This window comes from Trichoderma camerunense (assembly GCF_050948025.1).
Source record: "Trichoderma camerunense strain CBS 138272 chromosome Unknown V8C40scaffold_11, whole genome shotgun sequence".
Classification (NCBI taxonomy): Eukaryota; Fungi; Ascomycota; class Sordariomycetes; order Hypocreales; family Hypocreaceae; genus Trichoderma; species Trichoderma camerunense.
Genome location: NW_028145359.1, coordinates 1059752 through 1080697, shown reverse-complemented (window position 1 = coordinate 1080697; position 20946 = coordinate 1059752). Strand labels below are relative to the sequence as shown.

The window sequence follows — 20946 nt, the reverse complement described above, 5'->3', positions numbered from 1 at the left end:
TAAATCAGTTGCAGCAGTTTGTCGCCTCGGCCATTCTGTCACTTGCGCATTTCCCTGCTCATGCCAACGCAGAGGCCAGGGGCGCGTCATGTATTTCTTCGCATCGTGTGGATCGTGGGGGATTGACTCAGTTTTTCATTGGTATCATTGCTGCAATTGCTGTCTATTTCTAGAAAGGAACCTGGGGAGAGATTAAAACGACGCTATCGCCTGTGAGTCTGTTAGCCACTCCTCCCTTGACCACTTCAGTCATAAGAAAGAAACTGACCTCTCACAAACAACATTTCTGATTTCCTGCTAATTGTCTGGCCGAGTGTTAGACCTCTATGCTGCTGCTTGTGAACCATCATCTCCTTACCTTTACCTCGTCGCTCTCTTCCTCGTCATCGTCGACGGCGTAGATGGTCTCCTCCACATCGCCCAGCACCAGGTTGCAGTGGCTATCGTAGGCCTGTAACGCATTCATCAGCACCCATATACCTCTAGAAACGACAATGCATGAATAGCGCGTACATGGAGCTTGCCCTTGAGCTCTCGGTCACCGCGCAGCTTGACAAAAACCACTTCGTTGAGCAGCAGCCGCACAAGATCGAGCGGCTCAGCCACGTGGCTGGATTCCTCCCCAACATCCGCCATGCTTTGTATCTCGGTATTCGCTTCTCGGTATTCGCTTCAGTGTACTTGAGCCGGGGGGAGAAATGACTGCGTGTGTCGAATGCTTTGAGCTCGTGTGAATCCAGCAGCTTCTTGAGATGGCCTCGTCAAAAAAAGCTAGCCTTGCCCCTCCATGCCGTGGGAAATCTTCGGCGGGCGCATCGCCAGCAATGCATATCGCAATATGCAAGTATCGAGGCCATGCCCCATATGGCTTCAACGCTTCTTCAAAGACCCGCGGCCCCATTGTGAAGCCACTTTTACCCCAGATTCTGAGAGAATCGCGCCAGTATCAACTAGCCCAGTCGCTGGGACAAGTCAATCGCAGTTCTCCTCACTCTGCGTGGCCTTATCAATGGTCGCTAGAATAGCATCATGACGCCCAGACGACTTGTCTGGCCCGGACGCCGCCTCGGACTGGCAGCGCTGAAAAACCAGCGCCATGATGCTTCTTCACCTTTTCCATTGAGATGTGGGCGACAAAGCGCTGGCCGGCGCAGTCTAGCGTCTCTCACAGCTTCGTCTAATGTACAGAGTCATTTGTTTTCAGAGCTGATGCCGCCCAGCGTTCGGCCCGAGTTGGGGATCCTCCTGGAATCCATCAGGAAGCGCAACATGTCTCGAATCGGCTGGGAATTCACTGCCTGGACCGATATTCTAAGCGATGTTAATCTACCTTATCACGAAGCTGCAATTCGAGAAGCCCGAGAGCTTCCTGTATCGACCTTTTCCGAGATTCTGCGCAGTATTGACCCGCTACAGTCCCCTGAAGCTGATATCGCACATGGACTCAACCTCACTCCGGCACATGCGCAGTTCACCTTTCCCGGCATGCTGCTAAACCAATTTGGCGTGCGCAAAGTCCATCACGGCATCCTCCAGGGCGTTCGAACCCTCATTGAGATCCGCAGTCAAGCCCCGCCGTCTCACAGCCCGACGGCCGCGGACTTTGAAGTGGCCATGAGATGTGCCGGCGCAGCAATGGACCATCAACAAGCCAAGGCATTCTGGACCGCCATGGCAGCTCAAGGCTTACAGGACTCTCGATCATCAAAGTCATGGTCAGACTTTATCAAGGCTCGTTTCATGGTGGAACCCGTCTACTACCAGTTCGACCGCTCCAGAGTTGCTTTCCTTGCGCGAGACCTGTACAGCAACCACAATCCGCTTCCGGTATCAAAGCTCGAACGCCTGGACAACATCAGATTCAGCATCAATGCCTTGAAGAGAGAGCCGTGGAACCGCAGATCAGATCAGTTGGACGAAGACTTGCGGCGCCTCCTCCGCCGGCGAGCGGGCTACACAAGCTACAAGAACCACTGGATACGAAATCTCTACTACGGCCACGAAATGGACGAAGAGCTACTGTGCACCTCCATGATTGCCTTTGCCAGGTCCAGCTCAGTCTACTCCATCAAGAAGCTGATCCTGGAGAGCTACTACGGCATCGTCGTCACCACCACCGAAGAAGGCGGCATCCAAGTCTCCGGAGGCCGCGACTTCGCCCACAACTCCCCCCTGAAACCGACCCCTCGGCTCTTGCAAGCCATCGTCGAGGCCTTTGGATCCATGTCGCACATCGTCCTCGGCACGAAGCTGCTGGACTACGTCTCCCGCCGCTACGGCATCGCCATCCCGCACGAGACGTGGTCCAGCCTCCTCAGCTGGACCTACGTCTCGGCCTCCAAGCCCTTCAAGCGCACCCGCGATATCCACACCGGCAGCCTGTCCACGGCCAGCTCCGCCGCCGACGTCCGCCACATCTGGGACGTCATGACCGCGGCGCCATACAGCATCACGCCGACGCTGGCCGACCTCGACATCTACATCAAAACGCTCATCAATCAGCGCTCCTTCGGCCACGCCATCACCGCCATCCGCACCCACGCAATCCCCCTCTACAACTCCCTCTGCACCCGCCATCAAACCGCCCTCGCCGACGAAGTCCTCCAGCTCGACGCCCTCTACTCCATCTCCACCGCCCACGCCTCCTCCCTCACCTCCCGTGCCACCTTCCGCCGCCGCAAAGCCCAACTCCTCAAAGACCACGCCCACCACACAATCTCCTCCTGGCTCGCTCGCCTCCTCAAGTCCGCTTCCGCCACAAAAGCCCGCCAGGGCTCCCTCATGCGCGTCCGTATCCCGAACCTCCTCCTCGAGTTCCCCGACTTCTTCCACCACGAGATCCGCTACCGCACCGCCCAGGGCCACGTCGTCCTGCGCCGGCCCGAGACCGACGTCACACGCCGCTTCGACTGGGACGCGGGGACCTTTCGCCGCACATTGCCGCAGAAGAAAGCCGGTCTATATGCGCGAGAGTTTGAGGGCGCCAGCGACCCCGAGTTTCCCTGGCCGCAGGTTGACAGCATTAAAGTGCTGGAGTGGAAGAGGGTGCCGAGGAAGAGATCTGAATTGGCGCGTCGGCCGCCGGGTGAGGCGGCGAGGGAGTCGAGGGCGAAGGGGTGGTGGGATGCTCTGGAAGAAGAACTGATGCTGTAGACTCTATTTCCTTCTTCTTTCTTCTGGATACATGTGCTGTACATAAAGGGGGTTGATAGATGGATTCATTTGTCTATAGAAGAGTGTCTATAAGAGCATCTACATAGAAGCAAAAGAAAAAAAGAAATTTAAATGAAACATCTCTATTGAGGGTAAATTTCACAAAAGTACTCGAACTGCATCATATATCATAAATGCCAGTCATGATTCATAATTCGTTCAATCTATCTATCCCAAGAAGCCAAAATTAAATCATCAATATGTACAAAATGCAGCCAACCTAGGGTATTTCCCACTTGCCCCCTTTCCACTTCGCTCTTGAAAGAATGCAGAAGCGAATCGATGCGTTCGAGCATCATTGTTCCAGCTCACAAATAAACCCAACAGTTCGTAGTACTAACCAGCGTAAAGGTGAAATGTCCAAATCCACAATGCCTGTCGTAGCCAAATGATGTACAAAGAAAAGGAAGAGTAGCCATGAAAGTCCAAAAAGAGAGAACTGCTTTAATAGCAGCGTAGAATGAATGCACATGTATGCAAAATGTCAAGATATTACATCATCAACCTCCAATGGCAGCCTCGGCCAAAACTCCCAGCAAGCTGGCAGCAGCACCGCCAATGCCAACCATACCGAGCGCCTCGCCCCATGGCTGCTTCCTGGCAGGCCTCTCTCGTCTCCGATCATCACGGCGATCGCGGTCATTGTGATGCGACCGGTAACCGTCGTCTCGATCTCGATCACGATCTCGGTCCCGGTCTCGGTCTCGGCGATATTTGTCGTCATATGACGGATCACTGTCTCGCCTTCTTCTCTCTCTGTCTCTGTCTTCGCGACGTCTAGAATGATCATCTCTATCTCTTTCGTCGCGGTCTCGAGACTTCTTGGAAGAAGTGGAATCTCGACTCTCACGACTCTCCTTGCCATCGCGGCTATCTTTACCCTCGCGACTGTCTTTTTCTGGACGGGCTTCAACCTCGTAGGGGTCAGGGCCGAAGCGCACGTGGTTGGTGTTTTTATTCTTCAAGATGGGCTTCGGCATCACGGGGTTGGTCGCAGACGACCTCTTCTTTTCTGGAGGATTCACAATGACAGGCTGATTCTTGACATCCTTTTCGTCCAACGCTTTATCGTCGTCTGCATCAGACACGTCACTCCGGCGCTCCGAATCTTTGTCGTCTTCAGCGCTCCCATCTCGGCTACTCTCTGATCCCGTTCGTTCGGGTCGATTCACATGATGAGAATGTTGCTTGCTGACTAGAGGTACACTTCGGCGAGCAGCACGACACTCTGCGCTCAAACGAGCGTAATGGGTGACTTGGTCGAGGGATAGGTGGCCAAGGATGGCGACGTAGCCCGGGCGAGCTTCGTACCGCACACCGGCACGATGAAGAGCCTCAGGGCTGACGACAGAGCGTTTGATCTTGGTCCACTCTGCATGCATTGGAATCTCCCGCCCATAGCTATCCGGAGCCAGCCGGGGTATCGACGCCCCTCCATATGCCGGGGGAGCACTGGAACCGTACACGTGAGGTGCTATTCCATCTACACTGAGTTGCTTCGCTTGGGGAATTGCCTGAGGGGCTGTAGACGTCGGCAGCCTTATCTCGGGTAAAGCTCCTGACATGATGGGCTGGAATGATGGAGCATCCGCCTGTGTGGGAGAGCTGCTTAGATGGAGGCTAGCCATGTCTGAGCTGAGCGAATCCATCAGCAGTAAATCTCGTGTGGAGATGAGGTCAAAGGATTTCCCAATGTTGCCGTCATTCTCGCTCGGAGCACAAGCACGAGGGTCGTACGACAGCTCTTGAGCCAATGATGGATGGGGTCGTTGATCCGGCATGAGTCGTCCAGTGTCCATGCTAGCAGTCTTGTCGTAGGCAACCGGTGGAAAGGTCATGTGGCGAGCGTACATTGGGTTGGGAGCGGAGTTGCCATCAAGTTCAAGGAGCCCTCGGACAGTGGGCGGAATGCCGTCCTTCATGGATGGCACGGATTCAATCTCTTGAATGTAGGCGCGGAGAATATCCTGTATTGTGTCAGCTTCTGCCGTATTTGCATCACAAGATGTTAAAGTTGGAGTCAAGTGTGCGCGCAAGGGGACATACCTCATGCTCATCCAGCACCTTGGATGAGAATCCCTCCTTGACAAGCTCGGCCTTGAACTTCTTCCACAGCTTGTCATCGCCGCTATTGGTCTTGTTGCTGTCGCGACGAAAGAGTCTACGCCCAATAGCGTCCACCTTGTCCTTGATGGCCTCCAGGCCAGGTCCACGGCGGCGGCGAGTTGGCGAAGCGTCCCTCGACTGCAGCAAATCTAAAAAGGCATCGATGACAGTCTTTTGGTGGACTAGTTTGACTTGCATAGCGTTGATGCTCTCGGCAGCGCCATCAGCGTAAGGCCCTCCGCCTCTGCTGTTCAAATCCAGGACGAGTTCGAGCTGCTTGAGCGTCGTCTGGGAGTCTTTGACGATGGAGTTGAGCTGCTTCAAATAAGTGGAAGAGTCCGAAGAGTTGAGGCGTGAGTCCGGATCGGCAGCCTCGACACGGAGGTCGCGTAGAGCATTGTGGAGGTTGTGAACGGCCTGAGAGGCGTCGCCAGAGAGAGACGGGACAGTTGACTGGGTGGTGCGCACGTAAAGGGTCCTGGCAAAGGCGTCGACGGCATCGATGTGCTGAACTACGGAGGTACCGCTCATAGCTACCATGCGGGCTACCATGCGGTGGCGAAGTGGGAAACTTGATGAGAGTATGTGATGGTTGATGCTGTATTTGGGGAGTCAAGCGTTGGAAGAAGGTCGTTGAAACAAGAGGTTGGTTTTGCCTCTTGGGAGAAAATGAAGAGTCACGTTAGGCCGCAGTTATGTAAACAGTAGCCGGAGCCTTATAATAGGTTAATAGGTGTGTAATGACAGAGGTCGTCTGTCGCGTGTCCTCGTGATACGATAGGTGCGGCGTCTTGGCTGGGTGATGCGGATCTGCTGGTTGGTCAGCAGCGATGGTTGATGTGGGCTGGAGATGGCGCAGCATGCGCTTCCAAGTTCCGGGATCGAAGGGCTCGTATACTCGATATCTCCGATGCAGGGAGAATAAATAAATGATTAAATAAATAAACAAGAGTTGCTGATGTGGTATTTTTGTAGAGAGAGAGCGAGATAGTGAGAGAGTGTCACAAAAAGAGGAGAGTGGAAGATGGAGGAGGCAAAATCAAGAAAGAGAGAGAGGCAAGGCAACCATTTTCAATGACTCTTGACCACAGTCACTCACTCACTTATCGATACTGCACCCAATATAACTAACACCCCTCCTCCTCTCCCTCGCCCATCACACAGACTCCAACTCTCAAATCACCGCCTGCAACAGAGACAGAGCGTCGATCCAGCCCCGGCCACAGACTCGCACACGCGCCTCAAACAGACCATCAGCAGTGCCCAAAGTTCGAGACACAGAGCGCACATGTGGCTTCAAACCGCACGGGCTGTGACGTCGTCCACCAGCCCCGCCATCAACTTTCCCTGCTGTGGGGGAACCAGAGGGAGATGGTGGGTGGCCACAGGGGGGGCTTGGGGCTTAAAGAGGCCCCTACAGGGGTCTGTTGTCCCTTAGAACTAGAGCCTAAAGAGGGTTTCCAGGGCTGGATTGGCCCGCCATCCCCGACCCCTGTCGACGGCCAGCCATGATTTGCATGTGCTCAATGTCTTGGTTGTTCCTTTAGCACCTGGATGGGCGATGGAAGCCATTCTCGAGGAGGCCCTAGAAACCACTAACACACACTTCGCCTAGCAGTCAATCAGTCGGTACCCGGTACCTACCGCTTGGTGGCTTGAGCGCTGTGGACGCTGTAACTGTTCGGACCCAACGGACAGCCTTGGGAGAAGCCTTGACGCAACAGGTCAATTTGATCCCTCCAATATTGACGTCAAGATGAGCATTCTGCCCGTGTCTCCTAGTTTACAGCACACTTACTCTACACAGTCATCTTCACCATAACCAGCATCAGATTAGCCAAAACTGCATCTCCCCTGTCTCATTCAATTTTTTCTTCAATTTTTTTCTTCTTCATCGCCGCTCTAATAATAGGTAATTCCATGCATCTCCATTTCGCCACTTCGTGTCTGTCTCGCCCATGCCCGCCCAACTCGATACGGGCCTCGGAAATCTACACATCTAAGCTAATCTTACTTCCATGCATGTCTCTCAGCGAGGCTGTGCTGCTGCATCAAACCATGTTCTTCGGAGCCCTCCGCAACTCCGCAGCCCTGCATCTGTGGCAAGGTGAAACACCTTTCGAGGCAACGTGAAGGCCGTCGCGCAATTGGTTCGTTGGCTGCTGCAAACTGCTGATGTTCTTAATTATACGGGTACGGGTACGGGTACCTGTAAGTATGCAGCCCTCCAGAAACGAAACATCCCGGTGTTCGGTTCTCAATCGAGAAAAAAAGACACAAAAGAACCTGCGCCTTGCTAGATTGAGCTGTTGTCCTCTTATCGGCTTGAGATCATGTGTCGGCTTCTAGCATTAGCATTAGACAAAGGCCGACTTCGCATCCAAACTCTCATCTCAGACTTTCAGCTTTACATCCTAAACCAGCCCACCGACCTCTTTCAGCCCTGCTTTTTCACCTCCTCTAGACTCCATCGATACCAATCAGCCTCCCCTCTCTTACTTCTTGGCCCCCTATTTTCATGCATCTTCATGTTCAGCTCCCCCAAAGTTCCGTGCCCTAACCTAAGAAGTCTCGATGCATCCAGACATGAACAATTCAAGGCGAGCTTCACTTAGTGCACCGGCTCAAAGACCATCTCTCCCCGCTTCGTCAGGTCCCAACTACCCATGTCCATGCATTCCAGTTCAGCCCGTGATAGGACACATGCTCTCGCGGTATGTCACACATACATGAATGCCTCATTCTACGCTCTCCAAGTAATTTTGGAATGCTTCATCAACGGTGGCATGTGATACTTATTTCCATTGACTTTCTAATGTTGCATGTGATAATTATTTCCATTGACTCTTTAATCGAACTCGAATACGAGCATATACGGGGAAATGAAATCCATTGCCTTGTTTCAATTACATACCAGATCTATCTCTTTCTCGCACAACAATGGTATTATCCAGCTATCCGGCCATCGGAAACTATCCCCCCTCCCTCAAGTCCCTTTGGCCCCCTCCCCTCCCCTTCACCGAGAATCCCACTCCCCTCGTGGGATGCAAGGCATCTAGTTGCCTCACTTTTTCTTTTGGTTCACTTTTTCTCCGATATGGCTAGTTGCCCAAGTCAGTTACCGATTTCCCTCTGAGCCGCACTAGTCCAGAATCCTTCCGTCTATCCCCCTCCCCTTTCTAGAGCACCCGCTCAGAAATTACTTCATCCGTATCCCCCGAATCTTTTTCCTTACACACCATGTAAGAGGCAAGTGAAAAAGAGGCTCAAATGGCTAGCTTCTCCAGCGAATAAGCCTCCACCTTTTGACTGATCAGGTGTCCGGTTTCTCGAATGCTTCGCTGAACCACTTCACCTCCCGACACCACCTTTTCTCTCGTAGGCAGCAGCTTCGTCTTCAAGCCAAGCGGCAGCAGTCGAGATTCGCGGTTCTCCAAGTGGACGAGGATCGGCTTGTTCGGGCCCCAATTCTGTCTAGTTGCACTGCCCTTCTGCACTGCATTTCCGAATCGCACGGTTTCTCCCAGGATACCGTTCAAGAAGACGGCTTCTTCGATTCCCTCCAGCGCGGCAGTCACTTCCAGCCGTAGGGCAGTCAGGAAGTCGCTTGTCTCGGCCTTGTCTGCCCAAGAGATGGCGTCATTAAACAGCCACCCGCCGGCTCCCACCGCATCCAGGCATCGGCCCAAGAGGTCGGCAATCAGAGCAATGACACCATCTGGAGGAGGCTCGTTGCCCTCTGAGTCAAAGCTGGTAGGATCAATGTACAGCGAAGTCCACGCTCCACGTAGCAACTCCACTCGTAGCAGATAGATGAGAGACATGATGTCGTCCGTCGACACCGTCGTCCGGAGTGCCTTGACCGTAGAAACTGCAGGCAGACGCCACAGCTTGGTGAATGCCAGAGTTAGTCCACGGGAGCGGCTACTTGAGTCATCGCCAAGATAGTGCTCTGTAACTGCAATCTTCCGCTCCAAGTCATCCAGGTCCATCTCAATGTCCTCCTTGTTGCCAGCACCGGTGCTGCTGCTTTGATGTGGCTCATTCGTCAGTAGCTTGGTGGCCTCCAATTTTCCCTCGGGAATCAAGTCCATGCTGAGCATCAGAGCTCTAATGGCAAGCAAAAGTTCGACTTCGCCTAGCTTTGTTGCCTGCAGGTAGTTCAAAAGCAGGGTCAGGGAGAGATCGGCATCCGCAAGGCATCGAATCAAGTCGCCCGCCACGGTACGGTTGTCTGACGCTTCGGGTGCTAGCTCATCTCTAAAAGCTGTTCGCAGGTTGGATAGGGTGAGGTGGCCGGCAACCACCAGGTATGTTGTCACATTGCTCTCAGGTAAGATGAGACGCAGCTCAGGCCGTGTGATATCGTTGACCTCCTTAATGTCGACGGAAAATATCTGGCTGATGGCGTAAATGATCCATCTGCGGTCCACCGCCGGATAGGGTGTTCTTGATAACCATTCCCATTCTGGCAACTCCTGAGAGTCAGAGGCTTCCTGAGCCTTTGCCTTCTCCCCGTTAGTCAGCCCTGTGCCCTTTTTGGATACACCAAACTTGCTGCGCAGGATATCTTCCCACTTGCCAAGCTCATTATTCGCGAGTAGCTTATCGGCTGCCTCTGTTTCGGTCTGAAATTGGGTGAGATAATCATCTGTGAGTGTTCCGGGAACTAGCTTGGAAAATTCAGCTGCTTCACATCTGACCCTCTTGGTTGGGATCTCAAGACCTGTGCCTCGTCCGATGGAGTCGATCAAGAGGCCCTCCTTTCGTCGCTTGCCAGAGTTCTTTGGCGGCTCGACCTGAATGGTAACCAGGATGTTCTCTACGAGGGCGACAACAAGATCCTGGCTTCGCAGGTAGCTGATGAGTTGGCACGATCGCGGTGTCTCGCCTTCAGTTGGGACCTCAGACCAGTCTAGCGTGGCCTTGGAGTGTACAGATCGGTACTGGTAGTTGTACAGACCAATAGAGTTTAGAGAAGAGGCGAGAATAAATGGCTTGAAGAGACGGGCAAACGATTGGGCATTCTCTGCCTCAATGGAGGACTTGAGCTTGGGGACTGCGCCAGTCAGGTCATAGACGCCGATGGCGCCCTCTTGAAGCTGAAGTAGAAGACCTGATTGAACATCCACCTGGTAAACAGGCTGCTCGGCGTTGTCTTGGCTTGCGATGGAGGTGATTGGTACAATGTCGAGGGGAACCAGGTGCTGAACATCTGCCGACGCTGACGAGTCCCCGGACACGGCTGCCAGAACGATTAAATGTCGGCTCTCTACGTTTTGGCTCAAACTCTTGGAAATGAGAACAACGAGCTCCAACTGAGAGTCAACAGCTTTTGGTAGAGCGCTAAAGACCTCAGGTCGGTTCTTGAATAGTCCTTCGTTGAACTCGGCAGCGCTCCCCGAGAGAGCATATTCGACGTGAAAGTCTGAGACATTGGCGGCCACCAGATCCTGAACCATTGATTTGGACGAGGAAGACCAACGGATAGCCAGAGTCTCTCCAGACAAGCACACAACCTCTCCATCTTCACAGACGGCGATGATATCCCCAATGTTTGCGGCTTCGTTCGAGGGCGAAGAGCAAGTAAGATACTTGACGGCGGAGGTGCTCAAGACTTGGGATACGCTGTTGGACGTCGTCTTCCCGTCGCGGTGGGCTACATCTTTGAAGAGAGTGATTTTGTGAGCCCCAGCATCCGTGGTTGCTATGAATGTGTATCGCAGGGCATCGCTACTATTGTTGCGACGGACTCTGACAGAGTAAGGAGGGCTAGTGAACGATTCCTGGGGTGGAATCGGGTATGAGGTGATCAATCTTGACGCGGGGACCTAGTACATGATTAGCACATTTCCATTGGCAACTCAAACAATCCACATACGTCGTAGATGCTGGTTGTCTCTCCATCAACACCAACCACAAGCTCTGTTCGCTTTCGCTTCTTCTGGCCGTCCCGCTGGCCATAGACTTCTCTGGCGACAATGTTTCCCTTTGTGTGATCCAGAGGCTTCGGCAGCGTTGCCAGCACGTAAGGCTTGTGTATTCTGTACTCGGAAGCCATGGTGATTTTGCTGCTGGCTTGAAGGCTTCAAGTTTGCTGCTTAGTGTTTTGCGGCTCCAGCGATAGAAGCTATCTCGATAGATAAAAAAAAAAAAAAGTTGGCGGCTTTGCAAAAATCCGTAGTGGGGCCTGCTTAGGTAAGTGCTGTGGCGGGGCGAGAGTGGCGCGAATCTACAAGATCCCTGTCACTTTGGAAAGTGCACGCGTAAATGGAGGATGGACGCGTCCAAGGGCTCCAGAATCGACAACGCGAGTCTTTTGCTTGCTCCCGATGCGGGCTCGACGATAGATTTCCAGTTGGGACATTGGTGAGGTTTGGAGGAACTTGAATATTCTGCATTTACAGCGTCGGCTATCTTATCCTTATCTTCTTCTTCTTTGGTCATCTTCCTCTTTGGTCTTCCTCTTCCTCCGTGTTGCTATAGATATCGTGCAATTCTTCCAATCAGCAACTCCATGTCGAAATAAAGTAGGGGGAACAAGACGCTCTAGGAAGCCGTCACCTGTACTGATTCAACCCTTCTTCTGCACAGACACACTCGGATCAATGGGACCGGTCCTGGTCGCTACAATGGTGCAGGGAGAAGATGGCGAACCGTCGTCCAAGAAGCTCCATCCATTCTTCACCAAGAGCGATGTCGACCAGCCTATTGTTCCTCCGGCACCGTTACCTGTCGAGCCTACGCAGCCTGCACCCGAAGAACCCCCTACAAACACCACCGAAGGCCTGAAGCGAAAACGACGAAGGACAGATGCTCCTTTGGCCCACGACGATCCCGAAGCCAAAAAGTCTCGTCGGGGAAGGAAGCCTGCAAAACAGACACTCAACGGTGCTATTCTGAGCCATCTCAATCGGCCGGGCCAAGATGTCGTATCCGCAAGCGAACCCACGCTTGGCCAGCTGGCTACCGACTTTCCTGCGTCAACACTCAGCGAAGTTGCCCTAGAGCAGCTGGATGAGGCAACTATCCAGACATTGAGCAAAACCGAGCCTCCACAACTCCCTCCTAGCTCTCTACGAGACCAAACGCCCGTTCCTATGCAGCCGAAGAAAGTTCTCAAGTTCAATCCAAAAACTGGAACATTAGGCTCGCCCCCGAAGTCAAAAGCGACAAGCAAGCCGAGTCGCATTGTCACAATCAAATATGGACGGGACGATGAGCATCGAAAGAATATGGGTGACAAGATTACTGGGATACTCGAAGGAAGGCTGAACTTGTCGCCTGAGCCGAGTAAACGCAAAAGTACTCAGCCTAGACAAGAGCAGGGAACCGGGACAGCTGAAAAATCAAGAACTACACATCCATTCTTCATGGGCAAACCGAAACCGCAATCTGATGTCGGCACACCAGGCGATTCGACCAAGAAATCCTTGAGCAACAAAAGCAGTGTGTTTATGTCTACGCCGGTCTCACCAAAGAAGCCCAGGAACCCTTTTTCTTCGGGAAAAGCCATCCAGTTTGGCATCAAATCAGGCGGTACCAAGATCCCCGGTGCCATGTATCCATTGTGGCCAGCTCGTGGGATGGTTCATGTGCGGGATGCCGATTTCCCATACACGAGGGCAACTGCTCGGGAATCTGGAATAGGATACCGGAGATCAAAAAGGGTGGCTGTCTCTATTGCTCCCCATGACTCTGTGCTGCGGCATCTTGTAGATGAGTTGGACATGACGCGCATGCGTCACAGCCTTCCTAAGAACGACAACAACTTCTTACCAGCGCCTCCTGAACTACGCCTACCCCAGAGACACTTTGAAAGCGGCCGAAAACTCCAAAAGCGAATCCGACCACAGTTACAGAGTCACATTGCCAATCATTTCAACTACGATGAGAGCAATCTCGGCGTCGACGAGCTTGCAATTCAGCAACACTACAAAACCCACGCTGCCATCAGTCGCCTCTACAAAGCCTTGGAGACACAACTTTCAGCTTTTGACAGATCACAGTGTGAAGGCAGTGCTTGGATTCAAAAGTATGCCCCAGTCACGGCCGCTCAAGTGTTACAGCCAGGAAAAGAGGCACTACTTCTCAGCGACTGGCTACAGGCTCTTAGGGTGCAGTCTGTGGGGTCCGGAAGCTCAGAAGGCGACAAGAGCAAGGGGAAGCCGAAGAAGAAGAGAAAGAAGAATAAACTCGACGGATTTGTCATCGACAGTGAAGAGGAGGACGCTGAGATGGATGAAATCTCCGATACCGACGAGGACTGGGCTGCGTTGCCTGGCTCGGGGCTGCTCAAGAGGTCCGTGATGCGCAGTATCAATATGGCGGGCAAGGGCAGCAAAGAGCAGGGTCGTCTGACAAATGCCATCGTCCTAAGCGGACCCCATGGAAGCGGCAAGACTGCAGCGGTCTATGCGGTTGCAAAAGAGCTGGATTTTGAGATTTTCGAAATCAACGCTGGTAGTCGCAGGAGCGGCAAGGACATTCTGGAAAAGGTTGGCGACATGACACGCAATCATTTGGTGCAGCACAACCGAGCCGAATCCACCGCGATCGATCCAGAAGAGGTGGCCAACGATATCAACTCTGGGAAGCAAGGCATGATGACATCGTTTTTCAAACCAAAGACGACGGCACAACCGACGAAGCCGCAACGAGCAAAGCTGCCTGGGGAGAGCGTCGAGAAAGAGACGAAAGCGCCGCCTAAAAGTCAAAAGCAATCCCTCATTCTCCTCGAAGAAGTTGACATCCTTTTCGAAGAAGACAAGCAGTTTTGGGCGACTCTGACCAGTCTCATTGCACAGTCAAAACGACCATTCATCATGACGTGCAACGACGAGAGCCTAGTGCCTCTGCAGAGCTTGAATCTGCATGGAATCTTTCGTTTCTCACCCGCCCCCTCAAGCCTAGCCGTGGATCTCTGCCTCCTTATAGCCGCAAATGAAGGCCACGTCCTTCAAAGATCAGCTGTTGAGGCCTTGTATACCTCTCGCAATCACGACTTACGAGCAACAATCACTGAGCTCAACTACTGGTGTCAGATTGGAGTTGGTGACCGCAAGGGCGGGTTTGACTGGTTCTATCTTCGCTGGCCCAAAGGCTCCGACCTTGACGAGAACGGCGATGTGGTACGAGTCATCAGTGAAGATACTTATCAGAGGGGCATGGGATGGATTAGTCGAGACCCGGTCGTCTCTACTAGGGGACTTGCTGCTGAACAAGAGGCCATGGAGCAAGCTTGGGACTTTTGGGGTCTCGACATGGGGCATTGGCGCAACAGTGTCGACATGAGATTTCCGGCTACGAATACTGCAGAGTCAAAGAGAGATATAACAACTCTGAGGCATTTGGAGGCATATGATGACTTTTGCAGTGCCATGAGCAGTGCGGATCTCTACTCAGGGGGCGCCTACGGGGTCAAACTCCAGGAGACTATCGACCCAACACTACCCGAGCTCGCAAGTCACATCAGAGATGATTTCATCTTGGGACAGACTTTGCTAGATGCCGAACCCGTGGTACATCATGCCGCACCTGACAAGGCCATTTCGACATGTATCACGGCTCTGGCTTGTGCAACGCTGCATGAGTCGCCTACAGAGACGTTTGATGAGGCCTCGAAGCCAGCAGATGAAGAGCAGACTGTTGCAATTCTCGATTCATCCTTCCGGTCGTATCCTCATCAAACGACGAGGATGGACATTGCCATCGCATTTGACCCCATCGCCGTGGCTCCCAAGGTTGCCCCAACCACATATCTCGACCCATCTGTTTTCGATCGCACAACGGCGCTCATTGTCCTCGATGTCGCGCCATGGGTTCGGGGCATCGTCGCATACGAGCACCAGCTCATGCAAAGACGGCTGAAGCTGAGCAACCTTCTCAGCGAGGGCGGCAAGCGGAAGCGAATGCGCACCACAAGGAGCGCTTACTCGGCGTTGGAAGGCGGAGAGCGCCGGACAACCAGGAGGGAGAGGCACTTTGGCGATGTTCTGTCGACACAGCATGTTTTGCGCACTGGAGGCGATAGATGGACGGATCTAGTTACAGAGGAGGTGGCCAAGTCGGAGGCGGGAGAGAGCACTGCGGCGAGCAGTCCTACATCTGACGATTTAGCATTACCGTGATGTTGATATATACGTATACTTGAGTTGACGGCCGGTTGAGAGCATCGGAGCATGTTGTTAGCTTTTCATTGCATTAGGAAGGAAAAGATATTGACTATTTAGATAAGGAGTATGATCCAACATTATGAATTCAGAGCATGCGTGATATTGAGAGCACTTTTTTGTAACACGCTATGTACATGTTGGTTTCCCTTCTCCTGCTTTCTTGTCATCGTGTTTGTTAAGGTGAAGTTATGGCACTTTTATATTACACATCAACGATTCTACATCTTCCCATTGCCGACTTTTCAAACACAAATCCGATGAACACAAAAGCAGCAACAGCAGGATAACATGTTTAAATATCACAAGTCCATCATTCTTTCCCACAAGTTCTCATATCAATCACGTAGACTTACTCGTTGATCCATCTCCTTCGGCATCACCAACTAACTACCCTACACCAAGAATCACCAAAACCACAACAAAATCTTCTTTTTTAGCAATCCAAAAAAAAGACAACACACTCCGTTCCAACACAAATGTACCAATACAGAATTCCTCCTCCAACGCTTAAAAGCCAATTAATCCAATTCAGCCGGCCCCAACTCGAATAAAGCAGCCTAGCCCAATCACTAGATCCAGCAAACTACCACCAACTAGCAATTTACCCATAGAACAAGGCAAACCCAAAAACTCAAGCGATAAACCATTCACATTAATCAGCCGGTATTCCCTTCTCATTCACTAGGTCAAGAAAAATGGAGAGATCAATTCCAATATGTATCACGACTATTATTACCCGATATAATGTCCCGAAATCTTCATTGCAGCAAAGCCGAGACCATAAGATAGTTCTCACTCTCACACTTCATCTACACACACATGCATACCTTACGTGTACCTGCTCACTCAACATACATACAGTAATAAATAGCCTGCATATCTCGACGAAATCTCAACAAGCACCATCCCTGTCCGTCAGCAAGCCTGCTTGTAACTGTACACACAAATATCTCAACCAAACACACGACGAATCGACAAAGGCCGATTCTCACTCGTCAGGCAACCATCAACGGCTCCGGTGCAAGCCAAAGCCGTAATCCCCGTAGATCACCAACCGGAATAGCTTACAAACCCCCATTCCACGCCCCCCCTCCCCCAAAATACGGAACTATGCAAGTGAGTGAGTGAGTGAGTCGTTTCTTATTAACCGCAGCTTTTTGCCTCGATCCGCTCTCGCCTACCGTAGCACCAACCAAGCCCACTCACAGGAATAGCAAGTCAGCAAGTGTTCCCCATATGAATGACATCTCGCCATTCACGATTCGCAAACAACCAAAGCAGAGATCCTTGTCCTTCGTCGCCGCCACACCGGAATGGCTTGCTCTGACCTGATCGGGGGCCTACTAGGGGAAGAACGGACAGGAATAAGCGGCCCTAGGAATTGAAAATCGGTCTTACATGGCATGCAATTACTCGTACTCATGCGGAGTATTATCACGACGAAAACTCCGGTTATGATGGCTGTCGGTCCTAAGAATAACCTCACTTGATCACACTATCGCACACAACCAAGGCAACAACAGCAGAGCATCCATCCGTCATGTCTACAGTCGGAGGGCGCCTTGGACCGGCTTAGGAAAGCCTTGCCATTCACCTCACGGTATGTGGCGAAAGGAGTTTGTTGAGCGAGATCCGGCCAAGATGTCATTTTGAGAGATAATATCTTTAGATTGAAGCTCAGCCCGTGGGCAATTTGGTCTATATTCGTAGCCGATTCTGCGCCGTCTCTGGCAGCAGGAGCTACACGATTCCTAGAGTCAACGGGATCCTTGCCAACAAGGGTCCAAGTTTGGTCCTATATTGGCGGCTCCATCCTGCTCATGGAACGTTGTACATTGAGCCCGAGTTCCAATCAATTGAGTAGTCTCGCAAAACCGACGCCGTCAAACACTGGCAAGAGGAGCGCCTCTAGCCGTTCATCGTTTGCCAAGGCTGCGTTGAACTTGCGAAGGGCCGTGAGGTCATCTTCGGCATTCTGCACGTGTCGCTGCAATCCCCAGTTGGGATTCTCCTCACTCCCATCGGCTACCAGTGCACGCCGGAGGACGTTATCTGCAATGATGATGCCACCAGGGCGAAGGAGCCGTGTAGTTGAACCAGGCTGAGAGCCAGCCAGAATATCCCGGAGATAGTCGGGATAGCCTGATTTCTGAGCATCGATGAATATCAAGTCATATGGCTCCTCGGGTTTCAAAGTCGAAAGCCTTCATCTCTTTGTTAGTCTTGCTCATGAACAAAGCTCTTGATAAGGATGAAAGAAACGGTGAAAATGAGCAGTTGATTTACGTTTGGAGTGCATCTCCCACGATGATTTCCACATTCTTCACACCCTGCTTCTCAAAAGCCTCGTTTGCAATCTTGGCATATTCTTCCGAGAATTCAAGACCCGTCACTTTGCCATCTTGGCCAACAGCATGAGCCCAAACGAGTGCAGAGAAGCCAACATAAGAGCCAATCTCAAGAATCCGCTTGGCGCCAAAGGCTCTGGCAAAAAAGGCAAGGCTTTGTGCTTGCAAACTCGACACCATATAATCCGAGTCCGAACGGCTTTCCACTATGGAATCATGATACTCAATGAGGTTCTTTGGCAACGAGGTTGAATTCCGCTCCGAGTACGTCCCCACCTCGGCGGCCACCTTTGCGTTGGGATAGAGGGCTGCAGTGGTTGTCTTGGTCATTTTGATCAAAGCGTGGTGGCCAAATGTAGATCTAGAAACTTCACGATGCACTATCAAAAAGAATCACCCAATGTTCGATGTGTTGGCGTTGACGAAAGAATCGCTCACAACTCCTCATCTTAAGAGTCATAACCGTCTTGAGCTATCTTCGGTCTCCGAGAAAGAGTGCGGAGAGAGAGCGTGCCATAGCGCGTGTTGGAGACTGGACTGTCGTGATCATCGGCATAGTCGATGGCGTTATAATGCCCTTTCTCCCCTCATCGGTCTCCGAGAGCCGAGCAGGCTGCCAAGTAAAGCAGCCGACGAACCGCTGGACCTTCGCATCGCGACGGAAATCGAGGGAAGGCCTGCTACGTGGCCTACATCCAGGTTGAATCACATGGCTATAGGAGGAAAAGAGGACACTTGAAGATATCGCTGGTGCTGAGGGATGGACTGTTTCGCAGTCTCCATACATAGGCATCTCGTCTCTACTCCGGTACGTCTTAGACCCGAGCTCATCTTGCACAGCAGCGTCCCATTTTGGCCGTGGTCGTCATCAGGGACCCGACATGGTGCGACTATCAAAGGATCACCAAGCCTGGTGAGGGGTTTGGCGCCCACTGGGGCCTGCAGCGAAATCCCGCTCCTGTAACCGGCTTTGCGACCAGAGGATCGCGATCCCATGCTGTCATTGAGTAAAATCGACTGTGCTTTTGACGAGACCGTACCTCCAAGGAGCTACTTTGCTATGCCTGCGAAAATAACCCAGACGCCAATATGCCAAATCTGGTGTATAACCCGATACCCGAGATATAAAAGAGGCCTAACGCTGAGGCGAATGTAAGATTGGCTTATTTATCAGCCAGTGGACCTTGGCTGAGAAGCAGGCATTTTTAGGCTCATGACGGAACGAGGGTTGACTTTCACTGAAACTTGTACAGCACAGGATTCATTGAGAGCCGCTGAACTATGGCGCTGATGGGGTTTGAGAATAAGAGAACCGCCCGGGTAAAGGAGGTTGATGTTAGTGCAGCAAGGACATGCATAGCCCGGAACTTGGTCAGTTTGTGGAACCAAAGGTGGCACTTCGATTAAACCTGTTGGATTTGCCCGTCATGATGAAGGCGTCTAAGCCTAAAGTGAGTAGGGAACCGTCATCCGGCCCTCCGCCGTGCCACCGGAACGTGAAGTGGCCGGGGGCCAAGGTAAGAGACGCGGCCCAAGGCGAAGGCGGGGAGCCTCAGCTGCGTCCGATCAAGCCGCGGATTGTTCCTTTTTCCTCAGTTTCAGGGAGGGGTGGCAGGTTAAGGAGGTCAGAAAGGGATCACCATCGTCACCATCGACGGCGAGGGAAGGGCATGACACGGCATACAGAAATTGAAATGATGAGAAACAGGGCTAATCTCGTTGCGGACCGGGCGCAGTGATGCTCGGCCCAGACTAACGGGCGTTGCCATTTGGTTGCCGCTTCGCAGCTGATGTAACCCCGGCTGCGAGAGGAAAACGCGAAGAATGTGAGCAAATGAGAAAAGAAAAAGATGAGGCAACAGAGGTGGAAAGCAACTTTGGACGCCATGTCCCAAGCTAAAGGGGGGGCTGCTTCTGGACCAGTCAAGTTGAGCTGCCAAAGAGGGGACCGCATTCTCATATTGCATACTACCTTGCTGTAGCACTTATCTCACGCTTTTGCAAGAAGAAGGTACTCCGTATGGCAAGCATCCATACCATACCATACATACCACCTACCTGTAAGGCGTGCGTGCACCCCCATATGACACTCGATTCCAGTGGCATCTGGGCAGTTTTTCTTTTGCGGCTTATGACGGTCCCCCTGAAAGCAGCATGAGGCTAATGTGTCCAAGTAGACAAGTACAAGTACACTCCCGTGCCTCGTTGGCAGCAGCTCAGGAGGTGAGTGACGGCACCGCCCAAACAGAAAGTGATGGCCCTTGTCATACCTGGAAGCAGAGCCAGGCGCCGAGTGATGCCATGACCTTTGCTGGTGCTAGCTAGTGGTGCAAAGTACACACAAGCGCTTCGACGCACCTGATGATGTGTGGTGTGCATGGACCGTCGTGGCCCCCGGTACGGTACGGTAACGAGTACTCGTACATGTCTGCTGCGGCCGACCATTTGTCTTGGGGCGTCCAAGTCAGTTTTCGTGGCGTCGTCTAGGATAGGCCAGCGATCAACTAACAAGCAGCTGCTGGGCCGTGGAGTGGGTTCGGGTTGTTCGACAAGGCCTTTTCCCTTTGAAGCTTTGAAGGCGTGCAAGTGCGAGTACTCCGTAAAAGTAGATTAATGTTGGATCGGGTGGTGGGATGAGGACAAGGGCGTCACACTGTCGCCTGACACTGACGGCCAATGCGCGAGAGGGAGAGCAACAAGGGCACAAGTGTGAGTACGAGTACTCGTACCTGTTTCGACGGGATTAGTAAAGCGTGGCAAGGCAAAGCGAGTGAGTGAGTGGCATGGCATGCCGTATCATCACATCACCAGCTCGAACCGGAGACGGCTTGCACCGGGCATTCTTCATTCTTCGCAATGTCCTATCCAGCATACCTATCTCGAGCCTGTTCCCTGTATTCCGTACTCCGTATCGCCCAGCACCTTGTTGATACAGTACAGAAATGCTGGCAGTCGTACGAGAGCCATGGGTGCTCCGTCGAGCGCCTCTAGCTTGACGCCAGAAGGATCGAGGCTGATTGACGATGGAGCCCTGGCCCGCTTTTGGGTCCTGTGCGCGACAGATGCTGGGATGAGGAGAATCGTGATGACGAATATGCATTGAT

General features: G+C 52.4%; 6 protein-coding genes across 6 annotated transcripts; 2 read left to right on the top strand and 4 right to left on the bottom strand.

The window, feature by feature from the left end:
• Positions 1 to 169: 169 nt before the first annotated feature.
• On the bottom strand, positions 170 to 636 carry V8C40DRAFT_267051 (uncharacterized protein; the record flags this gene model as incomplete). The annotated part of the gene is made up of 4 exons (XM_083219818.1): positions 170 to 210; positions 269 to 305; positions 359 to 451; positions 514 to 636. The coding sequence occupies 4 exons, from the start codon at positions 634 to 636 to the stop codon at positions 170 to 172; spliced, it is 294 nt and encodes a 97-aa protein (XP_083072219.1).
• Positions 637 to 910: 274 nt separating this feature from the next.
• Positions 911 to 3305, top strand: V8C40DRAFT_248308 (uncharacterized protein). Its single transcript, XM_083216512.1, has one exon. It carries the CDS (start codon positions 1030 to 1032, stop codon positions 3151 to 3153), a length of 2124 nt encoding a protein of 707 aa, XP_083072218.1. The 5' UTR covers positions 911 to 1029; the 3' UTR covers positions 3154 to 3305.
• Positions 3306 to 3713: 408 nt separating this feature from the next.
• Positions 3714 to 5859, bottom strand: V8C40DRAFT_275527 (uncharacterized protein; the record flags this gene model as incomplete). Its single annotated transcript, XM_083220722.1, has 2 exons — positions 3714 to 5180; positions 5260 to 5859. 2 exons carry the CDS (start codon positions 5857 to 5859, stop codon positions 3714 to 3716), a joined length of 2067 nt encoding a protein of 688 aa, XP_083072217.1.
• A 2477-nt stretch (positions 5860 to 8336) lies between these two features.
• Positions 8337 to 11443, bottom strand: V8C40DRAFT_248305 (uncharacterized protein). Its single transcript, XM_083216511.1, has 2 exons — positions 11201 to 11443; positions 8337 to 11150 (listed from the first exon to the last, which is right to left on the bottom strand). The coding sequence occupies exons 1-2, from the start codon at positions 11378 to 11380 to the stop codon at positions 8586 to 8588; spliced, it is 2745 nt and encodes a 914-aa protein (XP_083072216.1). The 5' UTR covers positions 11381 to 11443; the 3' UTR covers positions 8337 to 8585.
• A 149-nt stretch (positions 11444 to 11592) lies between these two features.
• V8C40DRAFT_248304 (uncharacterized protein) lies at positions 11593 to 15768 on the top strand. The gene is made up of 2 exons (XM_083216510.1): positions 11593 to 11849; positions 11914 to 15768. Exon 2 carries the CDS (start codon positions 11928 to 11930, stop codon positions 15447 to 15449), a length of 3522 nt encoding a protein of 1173 aa, XP_083072215.1. The 5' UTR covers positions 11593 to 11849; positions 11914 to 11927; the 3' UTR covers positions 15450 to 15768.
• Positions 15769 to 17131: 1363 nt separating this feature from the next.
• On the bottom strand, positions 17132 to 18359 carry V8C40DRAFT_37648 (S-adenosyl-L-methionine-dependent methyltransferase). Its single transcript, XM_083222911.1, has 2 exons — positions 17781 to 18359; positions 17132 to 17698 (listed from the first exon to the last, which is right to left on the bottom strand). The coding sequence occupies exons 1-2, from the start codon at positions 18170 to 18172 to the stop codon at positions 17347 to 17349; spliced, it is 744 nt and encodes a 247-aa protein (XP_083072214.1). The 5' UTR covers positions 18173 to 18359; the 3' UTR covers positions 17132 to 17346.
• Between the last annotated feature and the right edge of the window lie 2587 nt (positions 18360 to 20946).

What these genes read in the sequence shown, in the direction of transcription:
- V8C40DRAFT_248308 (XM_083216512.1), top strand. Translation starts at nt 1,030, where the DNA reads ATGACGCCCAGACGACTTGTCTGGCCCGGACGCCGCCTCGGACTGGCA.
- V8C40DRAFT_37648 (XM_083222911.1), bottom strand. Translation starts at nt 18,172, where the DNA reads ATGACCAAGACAACCACTGCAGCCCTCTATCCCAACGCAAAGGTGGCC. An exon ending in GTGGGAGATGCACTCCAAAC is followed by an intron (nt 17,699 to 17,780) that starts GTAAATCAACTG and finishes AAAGAGATGAAG; the next exon opens with GCTTTCGACTTTGAAACCCG.
- V8C40DRAFT_248304 (XM_083216510.1), top strand. Translation starts at nt 11,928, where the DNA reads ATGGGACCGGTCCTGGTCGCTACAATGGTGCAGGGAGAAGATGGCGAA.
- V8C40DRAFT_248305 (XM_083216511.1), bottom strand. Translation starts at nt 11,380, where the DNA reads ATGGCTTCCGAGTACAGAATACACAAGCCTTACGTGCTGGCAACGCTG. An exon ending in AGACAACCAGCATCTACGAC is followed by an intron (nt 11,151 to 11,200) that starts GTATGTGGATTG and finishes ATCATGTACTAG; the next exon opens with GTCCCCGCGTCAAGATTGAT.